This window comes from Mercenaria mercenaria, chromosome 15 (assembly GCF_021730395.1).
Source record: "Mercenaria mercenaria strain notata chromosome 15, MADL_Memer_1, whole genome shotgun sequence".
NCBI classification, from domain to species: Eukaryota; Metazoa; Mollusca; class Bivalvia; order Venerida; family Veneridae; genus Mercenaria; species Mercenaria mercenaria.
Genome location: NC_069375.1, coordinates 54,145,004 through 54,171,968, shown reverse-complemented (window position 1 = coordinate 54,171,968; position 26,965 = coordinate 54,145,004). Strand labels below are relative to the sequence as shown.

General features: G+C 35.4%; 1 protein-coding gene across 1 annotated transcript in view; it reads left to right on the top strand.

Moving 5' to 3' along the window:
* Nucleotides 1-1,569: 1,569 nt before the first annotated feature.
* LOC123564816 (hemicentin-1-like) overlaps nucleotides 1,570-26,965 on the top strand; it is a 168,915-nt gene continuing 143,519 nt past the window's right edge. Inside the window, 8 exon segments of the mRNA XM_053524242.1 lie at nucleotides 1,570-2,141; nucleotides 7,663-7,892; nucleotides 8,711-8,833; nucleotides 11,180-11,351; nucleotides 11,506-11,730; nucleotides 12,288-12,472; nucleotides 13,383-13,600; nucleotides 17,001-17,122. Of these exon segments, the coding sequence (XP_053380217.1) occupies nucleotides 1,898-2,141; nucleotides 7,663-7,892; nucleotides 8,711-8,833; nucleotides 11,180-11,351; nucleotides 11,506-11,730; nucleotides 12,288-12,472; nucleotides 13,383-13,600; nucleotides 17,001-17,122 (1,519 nt within the window). The 5' untranslated portion in view covers nucleotides 1,570-1,897.

Here is a 26,965-nt window from a genome sequence, read left to right as displayed (position 1 = left end):
ACCTACGAAACATTTGTGAAAAATTAAAAGAGAACCATTTAAATTGAAGTGTTTAATTTTGCTATTTGCAAAATGTTAGACAGATGATACAATAACACAAATGATGTGAAAACTCTTGTCTTACTACAATTTGCCGACCATCTTTATTTTAAAGATATTTCTTGTTCCGTTCCAAGTACATTTGAAATACGAGTCACGCGTGCTATGAACATTTAGTCGTCATTTTAAATCGTATCAGATACAATGTTCTGCCTTGTAATCTATTATCCAGAAGTCACGAAATAATAAAGTGCGCAAATTGTAAACATATTGCTCTGCACATTCTATTATTATATGAGAAAAAAGACAGTTCAAGAGCTGCATTATATTAGTAAACAATTGCTCGGAATGTTCAGCAGCTTTGTTTATTTTTGATTTAGACGATAAAATAAGAGTTTAAATTCATCTTGACTAGTGTGTTCACAACATTACATCGAACTGAGTGTAATATACGAGTATTTAAATGTCATATAATAACGCTAACATTAGATTCTTTAGCAGTTACTTAAAACTTTAGTAACTGGAAAATTATACATGTTTGTATGAGAAGTTACATACATCATTACTGGCTAGCATGTAAATAATATCATATATACTTGTATATCCTAAAAGTAACTCATATTCTATGTATAGCTTATTCTTATGCTTATGTCTCCTATGCTGTTCTGACTTAAAATTACTTGCCCCTCATCGAGGTGGGTTCGAGCCTCACTCGGGGCGTTGAATTCTTTATGTGAGGGAGCCATCCAGCTGGCTTACGGAAGGTCAGTGGTACTACCCAGGTGCCCGCTCTTGATGAAATAATGCACGGAGGGGCACATGTGGTCTTCCTCCACCATCAAAAGCTGGAAAGTCGCCATATGACCTACAACTGTGTCGGTTCGACGTTAAATCAAACAAAATAAAAAAATAAATCTATGCTGTTCTGGTTATACATGAATGAAGTATTTTATCTGTGAGATGTATCACGGATGTACTCTGGACCGTTTAGAATCATCCAGGACGGTTTTCATTCTGTGATGCATTTCAGAGTCATCCTACTCATTAATTTGTCATTAATTTGTCTGCTCGTAATGTAAAACATTTTTCTTTTATTCAGTTCTGACGTGTAATTTTGATAGACCAATATCTGCAATAAGTTATTGTATAGCTGCCCATACTGTAGTCTCACTTTATTAAACATACATTACATATTTGTCGTGTGATTGTGTTGACATTCTAAAGAGAAATGAACAGGTTTTCATAATAGGAGGAGATTTTAATGTTGCGATGAATGCTGATATTGCTATGGCTCAAATAATGATTATAATATCTTTAAAGGTTCGATACGTTTCAAAACTTACAATTTTCGCATTAACATAAATATCACTGAATACTGGTAATTGGCCACTTACATATACAGCGACAAGAATATCTTAATTTCTTACAGCTATCTCAGAACGCAGTTTTCTACAGAACGATCTAAGACTGAAACATGTAAAGAAGTCAAGCTTAAATGAATTTAACCAGTTGTAACGAACAGTTGTTATTTCAAGATATATTTTGAGCATGTGTTTTCCAGACCAAGTTCTTATCGTAACTCTATCTTAATTTGTTTTATGAGTGTTTTTGTTGATGTGTTAGATTGTCTACATATTTCATGCGGTTCTTTATCTTGAAATCATGATATTGAAAAACCAAGCTGCAAATGTATTTTTGAATGTTTAACCAGTGGTCATAATATTCAACATCTTTTTGGATTAATTTAACAAAATAAAAATGCTTGGTACTTTAAAATGGACCAATTCAAAACACTTCTACGATTTTTAAAAATTAAACTCGTGTTTTAATTAGATCTGTCACCTCCAAAAACATAAAAATGAAATTCGATCTCATGTGGATACTAGTAACGTTAGTTTTACGTGTTTGGATTGTAAGTGGAGAAACTAAGACAGAGCCACCAGTGGGAGCTGTATCTCTAGCCTTTGTGTTTGATATAACCGGTTCCATGCATGACGATCTAGAGCAAGTTATTGAAGGTGCAGACAACATCCTTGCCGCAACGGTACGCGGAAAGAAAACGCCATTACATAATTTTGTTCTTGTACCATTCCATGACCCAGGTAAGGTTTCAATTTAATGGGTAATTTTTCGTATGAAATAACTCTATTATACTTCAAGGGGGTGGCAAGAATGAGTCTACACAACATATAAACAACCCTTTTCTTTTTGAAATAAATTTACACTAAGTTGAATTATAAACAACAACTTCTTTTTGTAATAGATTCAAGCTGTAACAATACGTGTGCAGATCAAAATGATCCACAATATATCACTATACATAACTCTACAGGGGCCAGGATTTTTTTTTTGCTATGGTGATAAGGTTAATTGCTTCACAAGTAAGCAGGAGCCCTTATAGTTTCTACTAGGAAAACTGGGCAAAATACAGTAATATTACGATGATAAAAACGCGAAACGTTGAAAACTGAAAGTACATTCAATTCATCGTCGTAATTTTTGATTTTTCACCATCGTGTTGTTCTTTTTCTTTTTTCTTTTTTTTTACTTTTCACACCCTTGACTATCGTGTTTTTACTTTTATTATCATGATTTTGACTTTTCACCATAGTGTTTTTATACTTTTCATACTAGTAGTTTCGCCTTATTGAACCGGATATTCACCAAATCAATGGACCAGGATCAGGTGCCATTGATAATTCTAGACAAGGTCAGCTTTTAACGAGAAATGTATTCTCTCTTGTGTTAAAGCAATTCAATTTGACTGAATCTCTCCCTTTGCATATTTGGTCAAAATCAATACTAGTAATTCGATTCCATATTAATCTTGATATTGAAGTAAAGCTCGCATAGATAATTTTCTTAAACTGTCCTCCTAAAACGACGATTAAACATGAAGATCCAATTTTTACGTAACAGCTTTTTCGAACAAAAAAAAAAAAAAAAAAAAAAAAACAAGAACAACATGCAGAGTAATTTTCCTGTAGAAAAAAAGAGAGTAATACGAAGATACAGTTGGTCCTATTGTTTTAACGCTTTAACATTTGTTTAACTTTACATTTAAGACATGAAAAGTAAAGTTATTACCTAAGCAACAGGCGTATGCAATACCAACTTATAACAAACCGAGCAATTTTACAAGCTTAAAAAAACACACATGTTCATAAAACATGCACGCATATTTGTGTGCTTACCAATTTTAATTGGACTTGTCAAATAACCGTAAACTCGTGGATTTTGCCAGCTCGGATCACATAAAATCAGAAACTATCCACTCGCGCTGAATGCAACACCCCAGTTCAAGGTTCTATTATAATAACCTTATGTTATATGACCACGTTTTCTGGAAGAGATATTTTATCAAAATACACCTTTCTTAACTTCTATATGCATAAAGCCATTAATAATTTTGAGATTTCAATGTATTTTGCCAATTTATCTAAAGCAGGTTCTTCATGCATGACACATGTTTCTTTCTCCCTGGTTCTTGATAATTCTTAATCTCTGATTCTCCCAGTTTGTGTCTGGAAAAATCATACAGTTCAGTTTTTGTTGATCAATGCTAACCATTTGGACTAGCACCTGAAAGGAGACTTTTAAGCCATTGTTTCATCAGGTTCCGTATGTTCATTAAATCTACACATTTAGGAATACAAAATGTAAAAATATTATTTCTTACAAATAAAATAATGTCATTCTAACATGTTATTGAGAAAAACAAAAATGCCATTATTTAAGATGTGGTGAAACAGTACCTCACACAATTAATAAAGACAAAGACGTATGAATTTCAATAGATGATGTCTGTTTGTAACGGGCATAACTCAAGAAAAAATAATCTGACATGGAAGTTCCGGCAATATGCGCATGTCCACTTCATCTTGATAATTTGCATATTAACTTACATTAACGGGAGAAGGAGAGGAGTAAATAAAGTACAAATGTAATTGTCTAATTTTAAAATGGGACATAAACCCAGAAAAAGATGAGGCATAAAGGCCCTGATGATAATGATGTTTATCAAGTTTCATACAGGAGATTAGCACATAAGGTACAAAAAGTTGTAAAGTCCAAAAAAGGCCAATACTCCAGAAAAGAATCATCGGATAAAAAAGTCTAGACAGCATGTGCATGTGATTTGAATTTAATGCAAACTGAAAGTGGAGGGTTCTCAAACACTTAGAAAGTGTGAACGCTATCTACATAACACAGTTAATCCACGAAATGCAGTTCGGCGAAATATGTGAATGGTGTCAGACGCTTTGTGCTGAGGAAAGCACTCATTTTGCTGTCTTCAGCGTGTTTTATTTTATGAAAATTTGTTAAGTAATATGGAAAATATAGGCAAACTATTAACCTAATCGAGACGTTTTATTCGTATTTACGGTATCCAAAAGTCCAGTGGGTTGGCCACCCTGTAAACTATCATGTACCTTTGTGGGGTACTGTAACTGAAATAAAATACCAAAATTTATATTTACAAAAATCTAACTTTCATAAATAACTTCATTTTCTCTATAAAGTTCAAATGCTGACACAACTGCATATCAAAACAATTTTGAGAAGTATATAAATCTAAAATTAATCTCTATAGTTTGTTTCATAAATGCTGAATGTCTTTTTTTATTCATTTTAAAAATGTTGATGTCAAAGAAAGTTTTTTTCTTGGTAATTATAGCATACATAGTCCAATTGTTTCATTGGGTCGTTTTACATTTTCATCTGAAGTAAGTACAGTACAGTTAATGACTATATGAGTATGATAAATAACAATACCTTAGAAATGTTTATGGAATTTTCACAAATTTGAATTTATTTTAAGACTATTTATATCTCTACACTTCTTCAGTTAACTAAATTTTATTTGTTACAGAAGTGCTATAAGTTTACAAGTTTGTCTGTAGGTCAACTGCCTATGTATCTGTTGATGTACAAATGGAGTTGAAAAATTCATTCATGTCATGAAAAAAATGATAATTATTCCATCTATAATTGTAATTTGTTGACATTTTAGTGCTTGACCAGCTGCTTCATTCAGACGTTTGTCCGTTAATATATAAATTAAGCTAGCAGAGTTTTCCCGTTCTCTTTGACAAGTTTGGCTGACATAGAGAACACTGTTTTTTTTTTCAGATACCAGTATTGTTTATAAAATATTGACCTGTTCGCCGCAATCATTCCTATAAAATATCACTGAAACAGACGGATGCATCCCGAAATATGATCATTACATATCAAAAGTTCATTGACTTGGCATGTTAAAAAATCAAAGGGCAATAACATCCCACTGAACCATAAAGGTAATGTGCTCATCTCCTTTGAGAATGAAGCATCCTATGATTCTTTTGGCTGAGTTCCTTAATACAAGGATGGCGCTATAGTTTACTGATAGAGCAATAACTGAGTGAAAATATCCGAACGGAACAGGAAGCATCCTATGAAGTTTTGATGAATTCCAGCCAGTGGTTGTTGAGGAATACTCCGGACAAGAAATGGTACTAAAGTATACTATGTTGATATTAAAAGGGAAATAACTCATAAAATCTGCTGAATGTCTGTATCTCCTCTTAGGATTTAAGCTTCCTATGAAGATTTGATGACTTCGTTTGATTTCTGAGGAATGCTCATGACAAGAAATGGTACTATAATATACTATGTTAAATATTCAATGGGCAATAACTCAGCGAAAAATTATCCGACCGGAACACGAAACAATATGCGCATTTTCCTTTTGATATTGAAGCTTCTATGACGTTCCGCTAAATTCCGATCAGTGGTTGTTGAAAAATACTCTGAACAAGAATTGCGGGACGGACAGACGAAGCGACAACTATATGCTTGCCTTCTGAGGACATAGTAAGATATACTAGTATGCGAGCACTGCCCACTCAACTAATCTAAACCATTATTTACATTGCGCTTCTTTTCAGTCGTCTGAAACAAATTCAACACATTTTTTGTGTGTGCAAAATTGAATCATTGAAAATACACTGTAATAAGCATTACTTAAGGCATTTATGGCAACTTTCTTTTCTTGTTGACCAGCTGATTCATTCAGACTTTCGGCCAGTCAAACATGTACGCAAAGGTTTCCAGTCCATCTTCTTCCATAGAAAATACTGCTTTTTCTATTGTGCATGCATAAAATATATACAATAAGTTCGATTCTGACCTGTTTACTATCTATATACAATTCGTCAATATTGCTTCTAAATCTCCACTGATACAAGCCCATGGTCTTTCCACCAGGATATGCATTTAAATGGTCATGACTGGGCAGTTCGTTTTCAAGTTTTGAAAAAAAGACGATTGATCATCAACCTTGTTTCGAACTCGTTACAGTTCTATATTGCAAAAGAACTGGTTCATGTATATACTTGTACTTACCCTCGTTCTTAGCAGAGCAACGTGACCTTTAATTTACAGACTTTTGACAGTACACTTAAAACTGATTGCTCGCAAGAAGTAAATATTTTATTTAGGTAAGGTTTGGTCACGACTTAGTCGAAATACTGCTTGCGTGCAAGAGCTTTCGATTTGAAAAACAAAAACAAAAAAAGACATGACTTACTAAAAAGGTTCTTTTCTGTCTTTCGTCTGGATTTTCAGGTAAAAGCTGGCATTTATTTTTCAAGAGATTATTTCAAAAGAGAGCTTAATCATTTTCTATGGGGGTTTCATCATCAAAAAGTGTAACTCTTCAGTTAAATTTTACAATAAGGTTGTAAAAAAGCACTAAAATGTCAATATCTTGGCAATATAATCTATCTTTATGAGTCGTATGCTAATGATTTTCAAGTAATTTTGACTGTTAGATGCCAGGAATCGGGCAGATCAGGCAATATCTTAAACAACTAACAAGCAAGTAACTAATGATTTACAACTTAATCCCCTATAGGCTGGAACTAATACTGGGCAGGCCTTGTTGAAATTCCTGTCAGAAATTGTCTTTGAATCATCAACAAATGAGTCGTATGAATGTTCAGCCAAATTTTTCTTAATAAACGCTACAACTGATATATCTGCCCCGATTCTTTGATGCTGAATTCATATATGCTATATCCTTAGTTTCTCGGCGCCCAGCTTTTGTACGCTATCATCTATACCATAAAGGCCTCGTCTATACAACGTTTCTGTCTCATCTTAATGATACAGGCTCCTACTGCCTCGTGATCGCAGCATTTGCGAATTATGCGATACCTAATCCGAAATCGTAATCTGATATTCTTACTGTATATTTTTTTTACTTCCGTCAAAAGGTAATATTCAACATGTATTAAGCTGTTAAATTCACTGTTTCGAATTTTACCACTCGGCCACGGAGGCCACTACCAATTTAGTTATTTCGATTTGACGTCAGAAATGATCATGTCTCAAGTAACTCTGATATCATTCAAAATGAATACAAATACATTGCACACTTACTACCTTGTTAACTGTATATATATGGTCTGACTAATTAACCATTTGTCCAAATTTTTAAAAAATTTCTTCCTGACAATAAAAGAAAGAATAAAAACCAAAAGAAAAGAATAAAAAGCCCATGTTTTTAGTCAAGTATCCGTACACAGTGGTATTTTTATGTTTTCTAAAATCTAACTAGTTAATCTGTTAATGTTTTAGTTGTTGGACCAGTTCTTGCTACGACAGATTATAGTGACTTTCAACATGAGCTGAAGAACTTGTATGTACAGGGTGGTGGTGATTGTCCCGAAATGAGTATTACTGCAATTAAGAAAGCCGTGGACGTCTCGCTCCCGAATTCCTTCATATATGTGTTCACAGATGCAAGATCGAAGGATTACAACTTGACTGAGGAAGTTTTGGCAATGATTCAAAAGAAACAGAGTCAGGTATAACATATATAAATTAGTGTCCATGGTATGGTGGCATATTTCTGCATTCACTTAAGCTGATAGTTTTCACGAAAATTCGTACAGTTTTCGTGAACATTTAAAAACTTTTCACGAAAAGAATCTCTTGTTTTAAGTGGAAAAAATTCCCGATAGTGCCAAGTACTGCATACGATAACAGATACGGAATGAACAAAAATGATAAAAGGAATTTTGAAAAATACGTTGATTTTGTAACTGGAATGGTAGGCGATATAGATCTGATTCAACTTTACAGAGAACTTAAAGTTCACTAATTTATTGTTGATTTGTGGCCGTGGCGGTGTTTACCAGCAAACTGATTTAGCGTTGAACTCGGCTGTTTCGTCATGAAAGCACGTTCATTGTCACATAATTATACAATGGTACGTTTCCCTTAAAAGCACATCAACTTACATAACACAGGCACTCGCACTGTTATTGATGATGGTACACCATTTACTTCAGATACTGACCAGGCAAACCGTTTTAAAAGTTGCCTTCGACTGCAAAAAAGTAAATGACCTCCGCACAGACATTTCAGTCTCGATGATCCTAAACTAACGAAAATTATTATTACAAGGGACGAATATAATATAGTGGTCATAAATATTGGACAGGCATTTTAGAACAGCTTTTATATATCTGATGAATTATATGTTACAAGTTATGTAGGTATGTTTGCCATAATTATACATATGTTCCACCCACTGGCTTTTTGTACTTGAAAATCAGGTAAAGTCGGGACATTATTGTCAATTTTTTAAGGAATATTAACTGTTCTTGAACTATGTTGACAGGTTGTTTTTGTATTGACTGGCGACTGTGATGATCCTCATCATGAAGGATATATAGCATATGAACAGATAGCCTCCACTAGTTCTGGCCAAGTCTTCTTATTGAAGAAATCTCAAGTAAATCAGGTAAACAACTGCATTTATTAATGGATACATGACATACAAGTAGAAATATTACTTCATATTTTGATTTTTAAGGACTGCAAAGTGTTAACAATACTCGTAGGTTCTTGATGAACAACACTATATTATGTAGACAGGGTACTCAACCATTACATGAACTGAAAGCAAAGTACATACAACCATAGCTGTAATTACCTATACGCAAAATACACAGCTGTAAAAGACCTGGATTTCGGGCTATAAAATATATACTAGCCGTTTTCGCATTTTGACGTTAGGTACACCACTGAATCGTATGTATACCATGGGTGTTGGAGTTTTTCCAAAGTTGCCGGGCAAGGGTTATGGAGGCTATGGGAGGGGGCCCATTTTATGAAGCTTATCCACTAGATTAACTCTTTCCGACACACATTTTTCATGAGACTGTCCAGTTTACGTTTAACAATGGCTTCCATGGCATTGACTTTGCTTTTATAAATTTTGGGTTTCTTCCCTTTTTTCACCTTCATGCCTGCTTCAAAATCATCACTTTAACCCAGTTCACTTTGGAATACATTTGCATATTTCACTTTCAGTTTATGACTATACTCTTTGTTTCATATCAAGCGTAACCAATTGTTTATTTGCTGAATTATCAACTTGAATTCCACGAACAAGTGGCTTACCACCATTATCTAATACGTATCGATTTATGTATTTCTTTTGTTCATTAAGTCCATTAGCATTCATCGCATATAACGGTTTATCATTTCCCTAAAACATGTTTTTGCTTAAGATTTATTGAATTCAGTTTTGCTTAAGTTCAATATATCTTATGAATGTTAACTGAGATCACTGAAACACCAGACTTATGTCTATTTCCATGATTATGTCTTAGAGTAACTAAACTTTCACTACGGCTATAGGGGGCCTACGTGGTCGAGTGGTTAAGGTCAATGACTTCGAATTACCAATGTGTGTTCGAGTCTCACTCGGGACGTTTAATGTGAGAAAGTCATCCAGGTTGCTTATGAAAGGTTGTGGTTCTACCCAGCAGCCCGCCCGTGATGAAATAATGCACGGAGGGGCACCTGGGTCTTCCTCTCCCTCAAAGCTGGAAAGTTGCCGTATGACTTAAATTGTGTCGGTGCAACGTTACACCCAATAAAAAAACAGACTTGTCTCTGTTCAAAATTATACAAATGAATTTCATCTGATAGATCTCTATCCTCGTGTTTCACTCATGATTTTTGATCAACAGACAGATAGGATATGGCCTGCGTTTCAATAATTGTGACATATCGTATTTGTAAATCTACAATCATATTAGGCTTGTGATTTGTACGTTTTAATCAAAAGCATGGTGAAGGTTTGTTTCTCATATCTCCATTTCTATTGTAATCATTATTCTTGGCCGTGTTTGCTTATTGCTTAGCTTACTGTTTAAGCGTAGTTTATCCGCATTTATTACCTCTTTTCACGTTAATAGATCAAAAGGATGTAAAGCTACCAAGACAATTTCAACTGCTCCGTTACATGTAAGGCCCTTTTCAGTTAGGCTTTCTTTTGGAGCTGTTGTGTGTGCAATCCACACACAAACCTGTTAACATTACGTTCAATAATGCAGATCAATGTATATGCTTATATTATCATCCGTATTTCAATTATATCAACTGTATGAGGGAAAGTAACTATAGGCGATTGAAAATACGTTTCAGGTTATATTTATAGTGTGTACCTTATATGTTATTAAATCCATTTTAAGACTATTGCAAGAATTGTACGATTGTATGTATTATTTTACATTGGGTCATATTCACATTTGAATAAAAAGTATTTGTTCCTCGAATTTGAGTCAAATTCCAAATATTGCCATAAAATGGTCAAAAACATATCCTTCCGTACAAAAAGTGTATGAAAATTAATATGGAAGGTATAAAAAAGCAAATAATTGTAAAGATGTCTTTTAATGAAGAGCAAAATTACGTGATACAAATCTGATGAACAACATTTTTAATTGACTAAGACCCAAGGTAAAGACATAGACGGTAGTTAATTTCACACTAGAGACCATATCTTCTACCGGAATGATATGGAATATTGTCGAAATGTTTGTCTTAATAAAATCAGAGTCAGATGTGAACTGAGTCACTTTGAATGGATCATTTTAAAGCATTTTGTCCATCTAGTTTCATTTCAAACTCAGGTGCTATCCTCCACGACATAAGAAATATTAATAGAATTTCGGGTACCTGTGGTAATATTTAGAAAACTTAGTCAGTATTTAATGGTATAATTCTCTTATATGTATGTGCAAAAATTGTTACATCTGGTAGTCTGTACTTGATAATATATTTCTCTTTGATCTAGGTGATAAACTTTGTTCGAGTAGCAGTGCAGTCTAGAAAAGTAAATTTGATGGCTGTAGATGTTCTCGACGCCACCTCCAATGTTTTTAGTATACCAGTTGACACGAAATTACAGGAAATAACAATATCAGTGAGCGGACGCAAACCAAAAATAGTTCTTACAGATCCTTCAGGTAAGGATAAATTCTCTGATCAAATTACTAGTCTAAGGGATTTTAAAATGTGTAATGAAACTAGCCTGCTAACATTTGGTTATTTTTTATAAATCTGCATGTGAAAACTTTAAATGGATAAACTGCATTGAAAACCTAAATGGCATACTTTCAGGAAACCGTTTTACAAAAAGGAATGGCCTGAATGAACTGTTGAAAATCAAGAATGCTCTTATAGTGAATGTAAAAGATCCCAAGCTTGGTGTGTGGAAGATGCAAGTTGAAAGTCAAGGAAGACACACCATACGGGTAACAGGACTTAGTACAACTGACTTTGTTGCTGGATTTTCTCGTAAACCAGTCAATGACATCAAGGACACTGATCACAGACCTATCGAAGGTAATGTTGTCAACACTCTTCATTATTTATTACTTTTCTATATTCTGTTCAAATAGTGGTCATAGTTTGTCTAACTTATTCGGATCAGCTTATGGGTAGTCCTGATAAAACAAAATATTATACTAAAATGTAGAAACTGTGTATTCCACAGGCATGTGTTGTGTCAATATTCTGTATTAAATGGCATTTATAGTAATAAGTGGCACACGGGAATGTTTCTTATGGTATCTGCCCTGTAAAAGGCGTGACCATATAAATTGTTCACCAGACTCAAGAGGTCTTCCCTCGGGTCATATTCTTCATATCGCGTGTTTGGCATCTATATTTCAAGAAGGAACGCATCAGATCTTATGTAATTCATGCGATGTATTTCCTTTGTGTTACAGACAATTCTACATACATTCTGATCGACACAAGTGACATAGATACTTCATGTACATGTGACAGGCATTTTTACATGCATGCTGATCAACAAAAGTGATTTAGCTACTTTATGTTGCAGGCATTTCTACATACATGCTGATAAACAAAAGTTATTTAATTCCTTTATGTTGTAGGAATCCCTACATACATGCTGATCAACACAACCGATGTAGGTCCACCAGCAGACTTTTCTCAGTTGCAACTAGTGGACTTGTTTGGTACAAGTATTGCTGAATACCCACTAATAAAGGATCCGTATAAAGATAATATATACACCGTGCCATCTTTCGTTCCTCCACAGACATTTTTCTATGTCAAGGTAAAATTATTTTTATGAAATCATTTCTTTTAGTTTTCGTTCAGTTTTGTTGTCAGTTTTCTCCGACCTTTGATATGTAAGGAAGTTTTAGTTTCATTAAAGCAGAAACTTCCGCTAGGGTTTAATTTTCGATATCCCTAACGTAGAGTCACGTAAAAGTTTCTTCTCTGATAAGACCAAATACTTTTTTCAATTCACAAATGTCTTCAACATCATGAGATGACCTCAAGAGACAAGTTATTTAACTCTTCATTTTTATTTTGTCAAAATTATCCTCCTGATTAACTGAAATATTTGGGTTAAGTTTTAAATGTAAACAAGTTTCTCAAAAACTACCAGGCCAATTAATTTCAAACTCCAGATACGACTTTTCCCCAACCGCCACAATTAACATCCCACCCCGAACCCATGTAACATTTGACTTTACAGTGACAGAATGTCGGAGCGTCGGTGACACGGACACACACATAGTTAAGATAATACTTTATACAGATTCTTAGGAATTCATCGTTTTAGGAATGTAATTTGGCAGTATTTTGTGGGTTTATTGATACATTTACCATTTTCGTGATGGCATAATTATGTTTGGTATAAAATCAGTATATACACAATTTTAGAACTTATCTCTTAATGTAAACCTGGATATTTTTATTGTTCAAATGTATATATTTCATATTTCAAGTTGTCATTGTAAAAACTTTCACATCGCCATTAAGTGTATGTATTTGGGTTTAACGTCTTTTTCTTCGCCATTAGGAAGCATTTACCAATGTAATAGTTTAAATATACGTGATACATACATGCACTATGTATCAACTTACAGCCTCTATTAACAGGCACATTTACCTAGTACCACGGTCGATCTATCAATGTAAGTCCATCAGTTACAATATATTTCTATGGTTGGCAGATCAGTGGCGTCGACGATAGTGGTTACAGAATAGAGCGACAAACACCAACAGCTATAACACAAATTGTGCCGGATCCACCTGAAGTAAGGATGCCTAACGTCACAAAAGGCTATTTTGGTCTTACTGCTGTTATTGTATGTGAAGTGCAAAGTCTTATTCCATATACCGTACACTGGTTTAAAGAAGATACCCAGCAAGGTCCAGAATTATACTTTTTGTGAGTGCAAATTTAGTTTTGATATCACATTTTAGTTCACACAAACAAAAGGTTGACAATGAGCTATTACTATCGGGGAATGTCTGTCTGTTGACAGTAGGAGTTTTATACATCCCAACGACTCGTTCCCATGAACCCCTTGATGTGTCATTACCAAACTTGGTATGTATCATCACTGACATTGTATATGTATAACTCTCCAGCAAAGTCACATGAACCCAGCTGACCAAATTCAAGGACCAGTGGAACCTAGAATAAAAGAAAAACCCCTTGAAACAACTTGTAATGGCCTCTTTAAGTCTGTTAAAATATGCCGGAGCTAAAACAGAACAACCTTTAAAAGATTTTTCCTATTAACATCATGATGTATCTTTGATAAATAAGGACTGTAGCATCCTTGTATAATTTCTCTCAAGTTTGTCCAAATGTTTCCATTTTGACACAGAAAACAAACTTTCATCATTTATAAAACTTGATCTAGAAAACACTTTAATTGTAACAATAAATTGTAAAGAAGCACAGCTATAGTTAATAAATCTGAAATGACCACGCGTAACTTACATAAGTCTCATATCACTACTCGGCAATGTACAGTTAGGCTTAGCAATTAATGATGCCTAACTGCAGATAATCTTGCTGATGCTGTTTTGAACCAGAATTCACAAAAATATGTTAACCTTTCATGATCATATATATTCAAGAACATGCAGTCCTGGTCAGGTGAGTGACTGAGCACCATCACGGCTGTCTTAATTTTTTTTTAATAAGTTTTAACGTTTGTTTAACTGATCATATCAGCACAGTTAATGGTAACAATGTGATTCAGCAGGCAAGTTTTAAAGCCAAAATATGCTCGTGGTGAGTGTTTAGGATCATTTGGGGTCCAGGGCTACCAGAAAAATGGGAAAAGTCTGTGAATTTGAAAGAACGATAAATCAGTAAATTTACAGTTTTTTCATTAGAACCTGGAAAAGTCAAAGTTACGAAGCTACCCTAAATGCAGCCCAAGGGACAGAACGTGCATGACAAAGTTTGGAGCGTCATTTCTCGTGCCATTCCGTTATCAAAATATAAACAATCAAATCGCATTCATCTTTGAGGTTATTATTTTTGGTTAACTTAAAATATGAAAACTGAAATTGTTATTATAAGAAATATGCAATAAACCATACTGAATGATATCATGACTTGAATATTTACTTTGAAACATTTAAATAGTGTAACGATTACTGAATGCATAAAGGGAAGTAATTCCATTAATATGCAAATTTGTAAACCTGTCAATTGTCATTGGAGTAAAATGACAGTATATAGGCGCAATAAATCACCTTTGGTGATGAGCTAGCTTTTCACCGACGGGATTTGTGTGTGTCTGTCCGTGTGGATGCCAGTACATGGCACTAAAACGTTACAATGGCAGCAAGCATTTCTTCTAACTTTAAACCTCATTCAAGGCTTCAGTTTATCGAGGCAAAGTCCCAATCATGGTCTGTAATGAAGATTAACGTGAATCAGTATGTGTTAATTCTTAGCAGGAATTTGAAAATTTGATAATGAACTTTAGGGAAGAAGACTTCGTAGGTGACTCCACCCACTTTTGTATAAAAACGCAAATAATTTTAACAGGAGAAAATGCAAACAGAAAGTGACATAAAGATATATCAAATTACAAAAGTAATGTAGGTAAATTTCAATGATATCAAACCGCTTGCAACAAACCAGACTAAGAAAACGGGGTAGCTACTTATAAGGGGATATAACCACAGACACTTGGGGTTCTGATAATTTGAGTTACTTCCCTTTGTTTTTAATACGCCATTTGCCTTGTAAACCATAAAGTAAGTATAATTTTAATTCAAATGACAATACCAGACCATTTTCTTCCAAAGTACAGATAGATTTTACAGAAATGTTCATTCAGTGACTCTCCTACTAACGTTGTTAAAAGTCAAAATATGGCTGCCGTATACTATACTGGTACTGATGATAAACCCGGACAGATGATAAAGTCGAACACCTTGAAAATATTCGATTGCAATCGGTTATTTATAAAATTGAACACACCATCTAATAGTTTCCACGTACAACACCAACTGGTGTAAACAAAAACAAAATTGGTAAATATTCTGTATAAATAAATGACTTACATAAATTTGTATAAAAAAATATTTATCCAAAATTACTGGGGAAGAGGGTGTTTTTTGCGCATGCTCACTGTCGAAACATGAAGGCCTGACATTTGTTAATTTTTCATTACTTTATCAGGAATGACTGTTGCAGCTTTTTGGGGAAAGTTTCAATATAATAATACCAAGAAAATTTTGTAAATGACAAAGGGTTCGAATTTATCATCAGTCAACGTTCATAAAGTCCCCTTTTTACATACCCCTTTCAAGCCCTCACTTCGTGTGAGTTTGCTTACTAAATATAAATTTGAATTATGCAAAGTTTTCAGCAAAGGTTAAGCTTTATTTTGATACCGACCATTGATTTCAATTTGCAGAAATAAAAAAGTTACAGGTAAAAAACCTCATTTTCTGTTCGGGTTTATCATCAGTACCAGTACAGTATAGTTTCTCGAATTTTAGAAAATTTCTAAAGTTTTCTCCTCGGAATATGCTGGCCAGTTTTCAAAGCATTTTTTGCAGAAAAGGTTTTTTTTGGATAATTCTACAAGAATTGGTACATTGGTTTGTTAAATTAAATGTTTTTTTAAGGTTTGACAAATTAATCATGAGCGTCAGGGACCATTTCAGACATTTGATGCCCTTCATTTATTCATGTGTCATCTGTCCATTATTTCTTTAAAAGGGAGATTTCACACACATAGTAGCCAAATTGGTGACTGTCTATCATATTCATTCAAGCTCTCTTGATTTGGCCAATAGCTTTATGTGTAGAAAACTTTTTTCAAGTCTTCTGCTACGGTACTGATTTTGATATAATTTCACTGTAATGTCCTTTGGATGACTCTACCAAGACTTCTAGTCATCACCATTTGTCAAAGAGCATGACCGCCTTATATGATGTATTGAAAATTTCTTAAATGTGAAACTTGATGTATGGACACCATGGCCCAGTTATTACATACACAGGCTAGAAAAAGCATTAACACATGTTTCTTTCCTGTAATAAATATTATCTCTTAAGTAACAACTGCCAAATTATTGATGCCAAAATGCTCCAGAAATAACCGTGCCCGTAATCTAACCTATACGACCCGCCCCTGATGATTCTGCAGATCTTATTACATGAACAGTCGTGTGTAATCTCTATAGTGTAAAACAAACACAAATTGCGTTTGAACCCAATACAACCTTCAGTTTATTTTTAGCCAAAATATTTATAAATCATTATCATGAATAGTCATAATACATTCAGTGCAAAAATTTCTTTGAAGGGAATCAGCCAACGTTACACTTGATGTACCAGGAGCCAACCAGTTTGCTGAAGGCATTTATTTTTGTAATGCTACAAATAAAAAAGGTTCAAGACGTGTACCTACTTTCCTTGATATTAGCGGTGAGTACAGCTTTTTGAATACCGTACTTTGGGATATTTTCGTCATGGTTAATTTTTCGCCTATTTCGCCAGCCATATGAAGTGGCGAAAATATAACGCTCAAAAATATACCTATGTCCAAAATTTGAAACCATATGATTGTTACCACTAGAAGACCTGACATCGGGTATGAAATGATAACTGCTTTTGTATTACCTGTATTGTTACAAAAACGTGAAACCCGAGATTTTCTCACCTTGACCAATTGTTATTGAATCTATTGAATATGTGTATTAACAAAACACGATAACTGTGGCCTTTATTTACTAATATCGGATCAACCCATAACAATGAAATAGTGAATCAGGTGTACACATTCTATGACAGATATCATAACGCAAAACCGATATAAGTAGCGGCGTGGTCTAGTGGTTAACACGTCTGATTTGTAAGATTACGGTGTTGGTTCGAATTCAGGACGAGTTACTTTTTTTAAACTTTTCTAACATGTTTTTACCTGGAGAAGAATACAGGTAAACCTATTTGTATCATGATTTTCTCGTGCACTTATACTGAGTACTTATTGACATTTTTCACAGGATCTCATATTAGAATAGACATTGAATCTATTAACATTGTAAAATAAATAAAGAAAGGAAAATGAAGCCAATGTTGCGATCGTTAAAAACATTATGAATAAGTAAAAATAATCACAAAAAAGAAAGGCTCGAACCTACACCATACAAACATAAAAAGAATAGAGGTCCAACACACTGTCCACTAGACTACAAATCAGTTATGAAATAATGCATTGTATCTAGAGTTAAGAATACGACAATACAAATTAACACCACTTATCGAATAAAACATCTGCTTTACCTGTTTTTGGATTTTACCAAGTACCGTTAAAATAAAATTATCGCGATCCATTAATAGTTGATAATCGGCAGTTAGAATTTTGATACACTTACTGTACATGGTTGTCACAGTGTGAAAACAAACCACAGTGTAGAAACAGTGAACAACCCAAATGGAAATAGCGATGTGATTATACGACATACACAGTATCTGGGTTTACACGCCGCTGCTATTTTCATTTATTTTTACACTATAGTGGAGTTTAGGCGTCTTTATCTGTAAGTAGTCAATAAATTATACATTGAAGAGATAATTTGTCTTAGATTTCATCAGTATGTGTGTTAAATACCGTCGTTATGCTACCGTAATCAAAAGTAATCACCGATTTCTGTTGAAACTTCGGAAAGTGTCACACGAATAAACAAAGTTTTCCCTTCTAGTTGATGATGGACGTGTATAAGATTCATATTAAAGAAGTCCTGCATTGTCAATAAATTGTTCTTAAACTCATGCGTTACAAGGTATTTATCATTTTCGTAGAAATATACCGATTTCTGTAGTCAATGTGTCATTTCATATTGAACGATTTATTGGAAACTGTCTACAATGATGTGAACGATTTGTTGCGATTTTATTGAAAATTTATAGCGATTAACTGGGAATAATTATATTAATTCTTTTTAGCTCACCTGTCACAAAGTGACAAGGTGAGCTTTTGTGATCGCGCGGCGTCCGTCGTCCGTGCGTGCGTGCGTGCGTGCGTGCGTCCGTAAACTTTTGCTTGTGACCACTCTAGAGGTCACATTTTTCATGGGATCTTTATGAAAGTTGGTCAGAATGTTCACCTTGATGATATCTAGGTCAAGTTCGAAACTGGGTCACGTGCCGTCAAAAACTAGGTCAGTAGGTCTAAAAATAGAAAAACCTTGTGACCTCTCTAGAGGCCATATATTTCACAAGATCTTCATGAAAATTGGTCAGAATGTTCACCTTGATGATATCTAGGTCAAGTTTGAAACTCGGTCACGTGGGGTCAAAAACTAGGTCAGTAGGTCTAAAAATAGAAAAACCTTGTGACCTCTCTAGAGGCCATATTTTTCATGAGATCTTCATGAATATTGGTCAGAATGTTCACCTTGATGATATCTAGGTCAAGTTCGAAACTGGGTCACGTGGGGTCAAAAACTAGGTCATTAGGTCTAAAAATAGAAAAACCTTGTGACCTCTCTAGAGGCCATATTTCTCAATGGATCTTCATGAAAATTGGTCAGAATGTTCACCTTGATGATATCTAGGTCAAGTTCGAAACTGGGTCACGTGGGGTCAAAAACTAGGTCAGTAGATCTAAAAATAGAAAAACCTTGTGACCTCTCTAGAGGCCATATTTTTCAATGGATCTTCATGAAAATTGGTCAGAATGTTTACCTTGATGATATCTAGATCAAATTTGAAACTGGGTCACGTGGGGTTAAAAACTAGGTCAGTAGATCTAAAAATAGAAAAACCTTGTGACCTCTCTAGAGGCCATATTTTTCATGAGATCTTCATGAATATTGGTCAGAATGTTCACCTTGATGATATCTAGGTCAAGTTCGAAACTGGGTCACGTGGGGTCAAAAACTAGGTCATTAGGTCTAAAAATAGAAAAACCTTGTGACCTCTCTAGAGGCCATATTTCTCAATGGATCTTCATGAAAATTGGTCAGAATGTTCACCTTGATGATATCTAGGTCAAGTTCGAAACTGGGTCACGTGGGGTCAAAAACTAGGTCAGTAGATCTAAAAATAGAAAAACCTTGTGACCTCTCTAGAGGCCATATTTTTCAATGGATCTTCATGAAAATTGGTCAGAATGTTTACCTTGATGATATCTAGATCAAATTTGAAACTGGGTCACGTGGGGTTAAAAACTAGGTCAGTAGATCTAAAAATAGAAAAACCTTGTGACCTCTCTAGAGGCCATATTTTTCATGAGATCTTCATGAATATTGGTCAGAATGTTCACCTTGATGATATCTAGGTCAGGTTCGAAACTGGGTCATGTGGGGTCAAAAACTAGGTCAGTAGGTCTAAAAATAGAAAAACCTTGTGACCTCTCTAGAGGCCATATTTCTCAATGGATCTTCATGAAAATTGGTGAGAATGTTCAGCTTGATGATATCTAGGTCAGGTTCATAACTGGGTCATGTGCGGTCAAAAACTAGGTCAGTAGGTCGAAAAATAGAAAAACCTTGTGACCTCTCTAGAGGCCATATTTTTCACGAGATCTTCATGAAAATTGGTGAGAATGTTCACCTTGATGATATCTAGGTCAAATTTAAAAGTGGGTCACGTGCCTTCAAAAACTAGGTCATTAGGTCAAATAATAGGAAAACCTTGTGACCTCTCTAGAGGCCATATTTTTCAATGGATCTTCATGAAAATTGGTGAGAATGTTTAGCTTGATGATATCTAGGTCAGGTTCATAACTGGGTCATGTGCGGTCAAAAACTAGGTCAGTAGGTCGAAAAATAGAAAAACCTTGTGACCTCTCTAGAGGCCATGTTTTTCACGAGATCTTCATGAAAATTGGTGAGAATGTTCACCTTGATGATATCTAGGTCAAATTTAAAAGTGGGTCACGTGCCTTCAAAAACTAGGTCATTAGGTCAAATAATAGAAAAACCTTGTGACCTCTCTAGAGGCCATATTTTTCAAATGATCTTCATGGTCAGAATTTTTTATCTTGATGATATCTAGGTCACATGTGCTCAAAAACTAGGTCAGTATGTCAAATAATAGAAATAACGATGTCATACTCAGTTCAACACTGGGTCATGTGGGGATGGGTGAGCGATTCAGGACCATCATGGTCCTCTTGTTCATTTAACTGTTGAAACTGGAGAGATTTTCTAGACAGTGCCAGTGGTATTGGACGTGAAAGAACTTAAAACATTTATAATGCAGTTTTAGCAAATACAAATGTACATACAATAACTAATTTGTGCAATATGTGTTTGAAACTTGGCAGCTGTTAAGTTTGAGCGACAATTAACCATGACTATGTTGGGTATAGTTTAGATATAGTTATAGTTTACTAAATATGTAAGAACAAAATCTCAGTTAGATTTTTCGGCCATCTAGTTCACTTTACATTTTACATTTCTGTGCTTTAAGTCCATTGCCTTCCATAATTTTTGTTATGAGACAGTATTTTGTGTGTTTGTCATCAGGCTATTTGTTTTGGGATGAGGGCTTAGTGGCTTTCTTTTTCTTCCCGGGTTAATCTTTTTAACACATGTTTTAGGTTGAGGGCTATAAATAAGTGGCATTCTTTCTCTTCCTAGGTTAATATTTTTGTCAAATGACGGAAACACGCAATGTAGACGCTGGCACTACCTCATTCTCGTGTAATATAGCCTTCACTATGAGTGGTATTACAACATATACATCATGCTTTGCATTTTAAAAATCTAAGTAGTTTTAAAACACTTTCTCACCTTTTTTCCTTTTCTCATGTTATTCTGACTAAGCAGCTTTTGTTCGAGTGTTGTTAATTTAGACTACATAATTTGCCTAAGCGGGGTCTCCGTGGCCGAGTGGTTAAGGTCGCTGACTTGAATCACTTGCCCCTCATCAATGTGAGCCTCACTCGGGACGTGGCCGAGTGGTTAAGGTCGCTGACTTGAATCACTTGCCCCTCATCGATGTGAGCCTCACTCGGGACGTTGAATTCTTCATGTGAGGAAGCCATCCAGCTGGCTTACGGAAGGTCGGTGATTCTACCCAGGTGCCCGCTCGTGATGAAATAATGCACGGAGGGGCATCTGGGGCCTTCCTCCACTATTAAAGCTGGAAAGTCGCCATATGACCTATCATGTGTCGGTGCGACGTTAAATCCAAACAAAAACATAAAAACTTGCCTTAGCCTTATTTTTCACTTTAAACATATTTTATTCCCAGTAATCCATGTACAGATTAAATACATACATCGTAGTTTATACAAAATAATTTGGAAAGGATAATAATGAAACACACATTCTTACAGAATCCTCCTTAATGTTTTTTTTTTTCGAGTGTCATTATTTTAAATTTGGATTGCTAAACTTGCTTAAGCCTCTGTATTCGTTTGCTGAGCACAATTATTATTTAGTACTTTTTTCAAGGGTGATTCTAATTTATTAGCGGATTCTTTTTTATTTTTATTGTTGTTTTTTCTTTAATTGGTATCATCATTATTTTGCTATTGTTAATTTCTTTTGGGATTACTTGGAAATCTTTTGTAAATAAAACTTTCTTATTGTCAATGTTGTCGTGTGTTTCGATTTTAATTTGTATGTTTTCGTCAGTTTGGAATAAAGTTGTGTTTAATTATGTTTTCAAAGTCTGGTGTCGGTTCTTTGCAATAATAACACTAATATTGCTTCATTGTACCTAAAACAGACAGAAATCAGAATTTAATCGTAATTTGTAATAACAATCTGCCGTTCAATATGGACAAAATCGTATTAAAATATTTGCAATAAGTAGTACAATCGTGTGTGTAAAATCGAAATAAGTCGTTCACTATCATTTCAGTAAGGCGTACAATACAATACAATACACAGCACCGCAAATTTGTGTTTGAAAAAATATGCGGGAGGAATTAAGGTTGCAATCGTTATCAATGAAAAAGAAAATACACTAAATTCTTATAATGTGACAGGCATTCAGAAATTTGCTTTATTTTTTAGCTCACCTGTCACAAAGTGACAAGGTGAGCTTTTGTGATCGCGCAGCGTCCGTCGTCCGTCGTCCGTGCGTGCGTGCGTCCGTGCGTGCGTGCGTAAACTTTTGCTTGTGACCACTCTAGAGGTCACGTTTTTCATGGGATCTTTATGAAAATTGGTCAGAATGTTCCCCTTGATGATATCTAGGTCAAGTTCGAAACTGGGTCACATGCAGTCAAAAACTAGGTCATTAGGTCTAAAAATAGAAAAACCTTGTGACCTCTCTGGAGGCCATATATTTCACAAGATCTTCATGAAAATTGGTCAGAATGTTCACCTTGATGATATCTAGGTCAAGTTCGAAACTGGGTCACGTGGGGTCAAAAACTAGGTCATTAGGTTTAAAAATAGAAAAACCTTGTGACCTCTCTAGAGGCCATATTTCTCAATGGATCTTCATGAAAATTGGTCAGAATGTTCACCTTGATGATATCTAGGTCAAGTTCGAAACTGGGTCACGTGGGGTTAAAAACTAGGTCAGTAGATCTAAAAATAGAAAAACCTTGTGACCTCTCTAGAGGCCATATTTTTCATGAGATCTTCATGAATATTGGTCAGAATGTTCACCTTGATGATATCTAGGTCAAGTTCGAAACTGGGTCATGTGGGGTCAAAAACTAGGTCAGTAGGTCTAAAAATAGAAAAACCTTGTGACCTCTCTAGAGGCCATATTTCTCAATGGATCTTCATGAAAATTGGTCAGAATGTTCACCTTGATGATATCTAGGTCAAGTTCGAAACTGGGTCACATGCGATCAAAAACTAGGTGACTGGTCAGTAGGTCTAAAAATAGAAAAACCTTGTGACCTCTCTAGAGGCCATATTTTTCAATGGATCTTCATGAAAATTGGTCAGAATGTTAACCTTGATGATATCTAGGTCAAGTTTGAAACTGGGTCACGTGGGGTTAAAAACTAGGTCAGTAGATCTAAAAATGGAAAAACCTTGTGACCTCTCTAGAGGCCATATTTTTCATGAGATCTTCATGAATATTGGTCAGAATGTTTACCTTGATGATATCTAGGTCAAGTTCGAAACTGGGTCATGTGGGGTCAAAAACTAGGTCAGTAGGTCTAAAAATAGAAAAACCTTGTGACCTCTCTAGAGGCCATATTTCTCAATGGATCTTCATGAAAATTGGTGAGAATGTTCACCTTGATGATATCTAGGTCAGGTTCGAAATTGGGTCATGTGCGGTCAAAAACTAGGTCAGTAGGTCGAAAAATAGAAAAACCTTGTGACCTCTCTAGAGGCCATATTTTTCAATGGATCTTCATGAAAATTGGTGAGAATGTTCACCTTGATGATATCTAGGTCAAGTTTATAAGTGGGTCACGTGCCTTCAAAAACTAGGTCATTAGGTCAAATAATAGAAAAACCTTGTGACCTCTCTAGAGGCCATATTTTTCAATGAATCTTCATGAAAATTGGTCACATGTGCTCAAAAACTAGGTCACTATGTCAAATAATAGAAATAACGACGTCATACTCAGTTCAACACTGGGTCATATGGGGATAGGTGAGCGATTCAGGACCATCATGGTCCTCTTGTTTATAAAACTCATTCAATGTTGGTATGCATGATCTAAACATTCACCGTGTAATCAACTGATTTCACCTTACCTACCACTCATGTAAGTCATTCTGGACTTATATTGACTGGGAAAATTTTGAAACATGCCTCAAGGAATAAACATACCTTTATTTGACATTTATCCAAATATCAGTCGAAAAAGTTAGACCACGTTTATCATAGTTCAACAAATGATTGAAATCACATCGCTATTTCCGTTTTGGTTGTTCAATCGTTTCTACACTTTGCAAACATGTCTGTTCTCAAATATTTTCAACCGAAAGAAAAAGAAGTTCTTCTTCGAGTAGAAAAAAGCAGTGAGGACTGTAATTTACGCGAGTTGTGTAATGTGGAATTACGAGAAATATACAATGAAACACCTGGCCGCAAACATGGGAAGTACAACATTTTATCCCCAGATATTCGTGAACATTTTAACGAATTTTATTGCTTTTATATTTTAATACAGTTTGTAATAAATTTCAGTATGCATATACCAGATATATAATAAAGTCCAGTGTACGCAGTTTGTGTTGTTGGATAATCGCAGAAAAGTAACCTCCCTCGGATACTCTTCAAAAATGCCGGTAATGTTGTTGGATTTTGATGAAATTTTCGGACAAATTTTCGCCACCTATGTTAGATGGCGAAAAATACACACGCCAAAATAAAACAACTACATTTTGGGTTAAAAGGGCGAAAATTTGCCGACATGAAAATATCCCAAAGTACGGTATTTGTAAACTAAAACAAATTGCATATTTACCTAAATCTGTGTATATAGTATTTCTTTTTCAATAACAAAATTTATAATGCTAAAGAAATAAATTTGTATCTACAATCTAAAGGCAAATCGCATATTTACAGCGCAGCCTCCAGGTGTACAAATGCTGTTGCTGAGAGGTTGATTGTCTGTTTTTTAGCTTGACTATATGAAGTATAAAGAGAGCTAACTACTCAACCCGGTGTCGGCGTTGGCGTCCTTCTGTGTCCCCACCTTGGTTAAAGTTTTTATGCCCCCAAAGGGAGGCATATTAGTTTTCAACTGTCTGTCCATTAGTTAGTTCGTTCGTTCGTTCGTTAGTCACAACGTTAACTTTTTGCATAAAGGCACTTTACTCGCGAACCACTGCACCCAGGACCTTCAAACTTCACATGCAGATAGTACTTATTGAGTACACCACCCCTACTGACATTGGGGTCACCAGGTCAAAGGTCAAGGTCACAGGGGCTAACGTTAACTTTTTGCATGAAGGCACTTTACTCGCGAACCACTGCACCCAGGACCTTCGAACTTCACATGCTGATAGTACTTATTGAGTACACCACCCCTTCTGACTTTGGGGTCACCAGGTCAAAGGTCAAGGTCACAGGGGCCAACGTTAACTTTTTGCATGAAGGCACTTAACTCACGAACCACTGCACTCAGGACCTTCAAACTTCACATGCTGATAGTACTTATTGAGTTCACCACCACTACTGACTTTGGGGTCACCAGGTCAAAGGTCAAGGTCACAGGGGCCAACTTAAACTTTTTGCATGAAGGCACTTTATTCGCGAACCACTGCACCAAGGACCTTCAAACATCACAGGCTGATAGTACTTTATGAGTACACCACCCCTACTGACTTTGGGGTCACCAGGTCAAAGGTCAAGGTCACAGGCGCCAACGTTAACTTTTTGCATGAAGGCACTTTACTCGCGAACCACTGCACCCGGGACCTTCAAACATCACATGCTGAGTGATAGTACTTATTGAGTTCACCACCCCTACTGACTTTGGGGTCACCAGGTCAAAGGTCAGTGTCACAGGGACCAATGTTAACTTTTTGCCTGAAGGCACTTTACTCGCGAACCACTGCACCCAGGACCTTCAAACATCACATGCTGATAGTACTTATTGAGTACACCACTCCTACTAACTTTGGGGTCACCAGGTCAAAGGTCAAGGTCACAGGGGCCAACGTTAACTTTTTGCATGAAGGCACTTTACATGCAAACCACTTCACTCAGGACCTTCAAACTTTACATGCTGATAGTACTTTATGAGTACACCACCCCTACTGACTTTGGGGTCACCAGGTCAAAGGTCAAGGTCACAGGGGCCAACGTTAACTTTTTGCATGAAGGCACTTTACATGCAAACCACTTCATTCAGGACCTTCAAACTTCACATGCTGATAGTACTTTATGAGTACACCACCCCTACTGACTTTGGGGTCACCAAGTCAAAGGTCAAGGTGCTGCGGGGGCATTTGTCACCATTAGTTACAGATCTTGTTTTACACTTTCTCTTTTTACTACTTATTTCTGTAATTACTTGATGGATTTGATTCAAACTTAAAATAGTTATTTCTCATCATCAACCACATCATCTGACATCAGGGCTATAACTCTGGCACCAATATTTCATGATTTATCCCCCATTTTCACTTAGATTTTCAGGTTAAAGTTTTGATGCACTTTCACTCTATCTCTGTTATTACTGAATGGATTTGATTCAAACTGATATTGGTTGTTCAACATCATCACCCACATCATATGACACTAGGTACATAACTCTGGCACAATTTTTTCGTGAATTTTTCCCCCTTTTTACTTAGAATTTCAGGTTAAAGTTTTAATGCACTTTTCACTCTTTCTCTGTTGTTACTGAATGGATTTGATTCAAACTTAAAATAGTTG